The following is a 7,275-nucleotide window of genomic DNA, read 5'->3' on the forward strand; positions in this document are numbered from 1 at the left end:
CTACAAAAAAAGGGGGGGGGGGGGGGGTGTCAATTATCAACATATTTAAAGCATTTTACACCTAAATAACTAAGGGGACTGTAACTGGTGTTTAATTAAAATGCAGAATTTTGCTTGACTTTATGTGATGTTGAGTCTTGTACAAAAACAAATATTTTTTTTCGAAGAAACTGCTTGAAGGGAGAAGCTACAGCGAGTCACTGCCACAAGAGCATTAATCGGTAAATGTATGTCTATTTACGTTAACATAGTATATTGTATTTATTTATTATAAATACCGTATCAAATGTAGCTAAATCGTGCTTTTAGAATCTGGGAAAATATCAAGTTTAAACCTCGCTTCAAGTTTGTGTGACGCGCTGCGAGCCACGCGATTCCCAAGAAGCTCTCATCGAGAGGCCACGTGTCCGTTTCCAAAGCCTCTCCAACTTAACCACCTCCATTGTACGTCTAACCCAGATCGGCAGCGTCCCTCCACATAAAGGGATTTGCAATTTCAAGATATTCCAGCTTAAATGTTTTTGACAGCTCCCTCGCTTTTGCCTCAGCCTGCTTATTTTAACTGTGCCAAATGGGTCACCTTGGGTAGCTGTCTGCGCGCAAAGGGCTTTTGCGCGCATTCAGTCCGAATTTTTTCCAACTTTCCTTGACAGGGAAACCAGCTGCTGGTCGTGAAAAGACGGCTTATTAATTGTCCTTTGTCATGCAGAATTGCTTGATTTCTAAAGAAACATACAAAGGCTCTTTTTCAGGATTCAAGTATTTTGTTTCGTGCGCATTTTCAACTCATCGAATCAGCTGCAGCGCCTCACCGTCTACCAGACTCAGGTACTGACGGCCTGCCTCTTTTGTCCGCTTTTAATGCTCTTGTAATTCAGGCAGACTGATTTGTTACAAGCTGCTCTTTTAATCTGATAGATAAGAGACAAGTCTAAGAAAAGCCGTAAATGAAAAATTAGTTGGAAGAAAGACAAGGGCGAGTCTGCTAGATGGGGGTCTGTTGACTCAAGCGGCCCTCGAGCGTCAGGCGAGCCCTCTGAGCAGCCCCTGTCAGGGTCACGTCAACAATTCGCTTTTCTTCCCCTAAAAAGACACTGTAGCCCTTTTTGCTTCAATAAATTAATCGGCGCAAAACTGAGAATAAATAAATGGAGAGAGAATGAATAAATTTTGAGCACCGCTTAAAACTCCCCCAGGGCGCGTAGCTACCCCCGGGCTATTGAATGGATAAAGAGCGCTTCGCAGAGGACGCACGGTGCAAAATGAGACTGTATGGTGTAATTAACAAAATGGCCTAATCCTATATCTTCACAGATGCAAATATTAGAGTTTTGTTAAAATGTTTAAGTGAACAATCAAGCGCGCATTTCCAAGAGCACTGCGCTATTCCGAGGACACAATGACTGGAATAATTTAGTAAATGCGCTGATCTTACCAGGTGCTTTGTTGACACCGATGGCCGATGATGGATTCCCAGCGAAGGAAACAACATTTAAACCCAATTTCAACGATTAATAGATCAACGGATAATAGGACGCATCGAAACCTGCATTCCAGAAGCGCGTTGCTAAAAACTCAATCTGAGCTCCAGTTCTGCTGCGCGTGAAAGTGAAATGCTGGAATGCCGTTTTCACGTAAATAAAATAACGTGTATTTTTTCTTCTTCCACGAACCACACGCATGTTTCTCTCAAATTACGAAAGGCATCCGTTTCTACAGTCGACTCGAATGATAATTCATTTTGGAGACCTTGAGCAAAAAAAAAGTTATATTGTATGAACTAATTAATTATTTAGTAAATTGTCAGTTCATACCACAGACACACATGTTCTTTTTTTTCCTCCTTAAATAGGCTACACATAATAAAATAATCGTTTTTCTTATACAGCTCCGATCACAAACGCAGCGTGCAAACACAGTAATCGCCATCATCACCAAGTGTCCGCCTAGACCCCTTTAAATAAATTTAAATATAAACATCGATTAATCTGTCTCGTTGACTCGCATATTGTATTCATTTGCGTATTATTGTCTGTGTATTAATACACTACTTTGGGTTTTATTAACCCGCTCTCACGAGACTGTTAAGAACCGTGCGCTAAATGGCTCAGTGTTTAACGGAGAGGCCCCGCGCCTGGGGGCGCTTTCAGCTGCGTCCCCAGGGAATGCCACAGGGAACCCGATGAATACGCGTCTCCTTGGACTTCTTGACGGAGATCTATCCCGAGGCACTCGAGTGGTGAATAGAGGAGCGCGGAGATTCTGTGATTTAGATACGCGTATAAGCGCACCCTCGAACTCTAGGTTGGAATTTCGTATAAACGTTATATCTCTCTCTTTTATCAGTTGTTATTTTACTTAGACATTCTAGTCATCTTTTACAGACGGTCACAGACACTCCTGTTTCATCCCGTTAAAGACCTTATAAATGCTTATTAAAACGAGTCGGCGCGCGCTCAACACGCGCTGGTCAGCTTTAAATTACGCATTAAGGTTTACTTCCCATGGCAAGGACTTTATGTAAAGATACTTGATGTGAAAATGCTAAATATTAAACCTTTTATTGGACACGTTTTATGGATGCTTTCCCCCGAATTATTAATGTTAAGCAATGCGATCCCATCGTATTTATAAAGTGTCTCATAATCTTGCAGTCATGATATGCTGCTCTATTCTGATATATTTTATTTATTTGTTTTTGAGTATATGTGTTTTGATTTTTTTGAGGGAAATAATTGCATTCAAAATTGCACGAAGATGGTCAGAATGTTCATCCTCTACGCGCTTTTCCAAATGCATGTCAGAGAAAGTCTTCTGTTTGAATATATAAGTATTTTAAGCAGAATATTACAGAAAGCTGTCTCGATTCAGAACTATAAGAATGCGCTGCATGTACAGGACACTAATAAGCCGTATAACATTAGAAGGCTCAGTTCTATTAGAAAGAAAGAAGAGAACAGAGAAAGAAAGTCATGTGTGGCTCTCGTTGCGTTTACATTATAAATTCAGTATGACAGGTTCAGCCAGCTCGAGGGTTTGGGTTGCAATGAAACGAGACATCGTGTTTTGTCACTAAGAAATAGTCTTTATTTTCAGCATTAAGGCTTTTTAAATAAATAAATATTCTCATTACAATAAAAGTACAATAACAAATTCTGTCATTGAAGTGAAGTATACATAGAATACATCCCATATTTCCATTCCGTCCCCAAAATGTGCTTAAAGCTACCCTGTATGCTCACCATCCACACAAACAAAACAACTCAATCTCTTAAAAAAAAAAAAATCAAAGTACAAATTAATTTTGGACCGTGTTGATAACACAGATTTTAAAAACTTTTGGAGACAGGAAATGCATTTGGATGCGGAACTATGGGCTTAAGTTGTTTTCAGGAAAAAAAAACTACAAACATAGAACATGTATACAAATATACAACATTAAAGGGATACGCAGACCCCGATCATATATAAAGTGTTTGCTCTCTCTCTCTCGCTATTTACAGGTGAGGCGCACGCAGATGCCGTCGCTTTTTGGCTGCATTCAAGGTTCCACAGGTGTGTGGCCTACAGAGTCTTTTGAGGTGGAGGTCATGAGCAATGCGCTGGAGCTCACGGGCTAACGGACAGATCTGCGTCCTCTTTTTCTGATGTCGGGGGTGACATGGGAAGGTCATCTTCTTCCTCGGAGCACCGGGCGGAGGACAGGGACGACGAGCACTTGCAGTTGTGCGAGCCCGTCCTGTGGGAGCCGCTTTTGCCTTCTTTTTTGTGCTTTACGCGGCGGTTCTGGAACCAGATCTTGACTTGCTTCTCGGACAGATTGAGGTAAGTCGCGATCTCTATGCGCCGGAGTCTCGAAAGGTACATGTTGGAGGTGAACTCCCTTTCCAGCTCCAGGAGTTGCGTGCTGGTGAACGCAGTGCGCATGCGCTTGCTGCTCTGAAGTTGACTGCTGCTGCTCTCTGTTGAAAAGACACAAATAAGTTCAGTTGGCAACGTTAAAGCGGAAGTTGAGTTAGAAAAGTAGGCTTTTTCGACCTGCTTACCTATGGATATGCAGTGGAACTGTCGTGGATCTGGAACTGGATATGTGGCTTGGTATAAGCCCGAGCCGCTGTTGAGGTTCACACCGCTAGAAGTGGAGTGCTGTCTGGAGAGCGCCGTGTGACAGTACTGGGAGCCGAAGGCAGGAAAGGAAGCCTTGATGAGCGGCAGCGCTGGAGGCGACGGGTGCAGCTGAGACGCGACGCACAGCGGGCAGAAGCACAGCAACCCCGCTTTTCGCGAGTGGCAGGAGCCGGCGGAGAGGCCGTGGAGAGGATGCGACGGATGCACTGCGTAAGGAAACCACGGCGGCCTGTTCTCGGTTCCTTTTTCGCTGCTCTCCCTCAAAATCAAGGAGTCCACAAGAAACGATCTCGGCATCTTGGCAGCCCAGTGTTTCTTCACCTAACGTCGCAAAAGTGTCTCTATCTCAGTCTCGTACTAGGATCTGTACCCAAGGCTGGATGGCAGAATGGTGCTGGAGAGAAGGTGTTCCTGCTTAAATAGTTGGAGAGCCAGTTCGCCCATGTGACGGTAGCGGCTGAGAGCTCTCAATAGGGTTTTGTGCCTTTTCTCCCACCCACACTGCAAGAGGCGGTACTGCCCCTTCTCCCTTTTAAAATGTCCCCTCCTTTCATACTATTACTCTTTAGTGTCGTTTTAAACTTTATTTTCTTTCTCACGCGATCACATGGACACTATTGCTCTTTTAATTAATTTCATTCAAAGAGCTTCGTCATTTGTTCTGCTGAACTCATTAGACATGCGCTGCGTGTGACGTACGTCACAGGATCCACCTGCAGCTCAGCCCATCATTAACTATTACCACAATTAAACGACTTGTTTCTGAGAGAGTGGTGGAAATAGGATTGCATTAGTTCTAGATATTGACATAATATTCAGTTAGGATAGAACACTGCTGGCAATATCTGATAAACAAACTCTCTCTCTTCTCCAACCAAAAATGTTACTTTCATTCAGGGTGTTATTTTTCATTTAGCATTTTTTTTCCCTTTAGGTCTATGTCCGTTTTTATCGTTTTACCTCTATGCATGTGCTTTTATACTAAATTAAATTATTAAATGAATCTTTACAAGTACTAAATTAAATTACAATACATGCAAACCTCTGTTTTGGATGCGCACATACGAACGGAAAAGTACCGTCTTTTATTTATATTATTTTTTACATCTAGTATTGTACCATAGTTTTACAATAAGATTTATTTTAAAGTTCTAAGTGTGTGTGTGTCCATTCTGAGGCAAATGTATCATTTCCACCCTCTCTCTCTAAAAAAAAAAAAAAAAAAAAAAAAAAGCAAAGCGATGAGGTTAAAAAACAGTGATTAATTCCTGCGCGCGGGCCCCCGCAGAGTCCGGGAAGGAATATATAAAAATAACCAGGTTTTCACTCTCCCAGCCCTTATTGAATGTCATTGTGGAGAGTTTTCAATACGAGAGAGAAAGGCTCGAATTAGAGTGTGTGACAGCGGCGGACAAAGTGGCACAAAGCCGATTCTGTCAGTGAGGGCCCGAATGCGCGGAGAGTGAAAGCCCCTGCCCGCCGCGCCCTGATTGAATTAAGCAATAGGAAAACATTTTCTTTCACTTTAGGTTTGCTAAACAAGACGTTCAAAGGAAAACGGGATACTAATGTGTGAGTAAACAGCGAAACGCATTTTGGAATGCAGTTTAAAGGTCGACAGAATCACTGGCAAGTAGCCACAGACAGCTTTAACGCATGCAGACTCTGAATGTAACCTAACACACGTATGATTAAAACAGAAAGAGGAACGTCACTAAAATAAACAGAATTTTCGAACATTCGTATATTCTCATGACAACAACGATGCTACGTTTACCTGCTGTTTTTGGCTAAACATATTCCTTTATGGCCATGCCGTATACTTTTTCAGCGCTAGAATAGCTAGCCTAGTAAAAAAATCTGAATGACAGATTTACAAACCAGGCTCTCAGTGAAAGCTTTGGTGAGCGCTAAATGCGCGCCACGGATGGATGGATGGAAGCAACCAAAACACCAGATCAGTGAGTATAGCCTACGAATGACCTGTGCATACGTCTAACACTGTTAATGTCAGTCACTGATGGTTCTTGGCAAATGCAACAATTATTCTTGCCCTCTTACAGTAGGCTATATGCCCGGAACCGAGCCGGCGCGCTTAATAGAAAGCTCTTGTGTTCAGAACCAAGCCTGGAGCCTGGTAATGGACTGTATAGGCCCAGCCATTTGTTTTATTTTCTGGAAAAAGACGAGGGACCCTCGTCTATCCCTCCCTCCCACCAAACCTCACTCCACTGGAATCACCACTCGACTCACATAAGGGGTATAATTTGGTTGCAACTTTGCAGCACCGTAATAGTAGGTCTTTACCGGACAAATTAGGAGCAATTAAACCCTTAAACAAGCGGCGGGTACAGAGTCACGCGGACAAGAGCCTGTTATCCGATAGGCAGTGAAAGAGGGATGGTGAGATAGAGGGATCAAGCCTCTCATCTTCCTCGACACCGCATGCCAGGCGCTCACCATTAACTAATTGGAGAGTGCGCTTCTATGCCCACCACCCGTGCCCCACCAGACCTTGTTTTATTCCAAGTCAATCATTACCAAATGGCTTGATGATGCTATTATAATGTAAAGCGGGCTTAATATCAAGACGCTTTGCTTTATTTTGATAACATCAATTACGGCTATTAGAGTCTCCTTGGGGATTTGTTAGTTAGGCTATAAAACCCCCAAAAGAAGATCGTTTTATTGCTCAGAGGTTGCTCTGTCACAACTCAGGAGGTTTTTCTCCTGGATTCCTGAGGGGGAATACAGATAGAAATAAATTAGATCAGAGCTGACGCACTATACACTATGCACTCATACACTTATGCACTCAACCATGTAGTGTATAAATTATATAAGATCATTTTGTCATTCATAATCGGAGTCTGATCGCTATGTAATTAAAGCTGCAACAGTTGAATGCATGAAGTGTCCAACATTCCACACTTAATTTTTCTGTTATTTAAGTGCGTCATCCGGGTATTTAAAGTGCACTTTTTTTTTTGTGGAATTTTCAGTGTGAACCAAGCGGCAACCTCCCGCTCTCTCTCGTGAAGCCAACAAGGAAGTGCCTTAAACTGTAATTCATCAACTGGCCGCTAGAGGCTGGCTGCAAAAGGGAGTCAATCCCATAGACTCCCCATGTTAAAATGCCCAACTTTA

The 7,275-nt window shown here is 42.6% G+C and overlaps 1 protein-coding gene across 1 annotated transcript; it reads right to left on the minus strand.

Annotated features, from left to right (window-relative positions):
- Nucleotides 1–3,160: 3,160 nt before the first annotated feature.
- Nucleotides 3,161–4,628, minus strand: LOC107702909 (GS homeobox 1-like). Its single transcript, XM_016505347.1, has 2 exons — nt 4,047–4,628; nt 3,161–3,962 (listed from the first exon to the last, which is right to left on the minus strand). The coding sequence occupies exons 1-2, from the start codon at nt 4,423–4,425 to the stop codon at nt 3,610–3,612; spliced, it is 732 nt and encodes a 243-aa protein (XP_016360833.1). The 5' UTR covers nt 4,426–4,628; the 3' UTR covers nt 3,161–3,609.
- Nucleotides 4,629–7,275: the final 2,647 nt, after the last annotated feature.

This window comes from Sinocyclocheilus anshuiensis, unplaced genomic scaffold (assembly GCF_001515605.1).
Source record: "Sinocyclocheilus anshuiensis isolate Anshui unplaced genomic scaffold, SAMN03320099.WGS_v1.1 scaffold238, whole genome shotgun sequence".
Lineage (NCBI taxonomy): Eukaryota > Metazoa > Chordata > Actinopteri > Cypriniformes > Cyprinidae > Sinocyclocheilus > Sinocyclocheilus anshuiensis.

Excerpts from the sequence above, each read along its gene's own strand:
- LOC107702909 (XM_016505347.1), bottom strand. The coding sequence starts at position 4,425 with ATGCCGAGATCGTTTCTTGTGGACTCCTTGATTTTGAGGGAGAGCAGC. Across the intron at positions 3,963-4,046 it reads GTTCCACTGCATATCCATAG|AGAGCAGCAGCAGTCAACTT; the intron begins GTAAGCAGGTCG and ends TCTTTTCAACAG.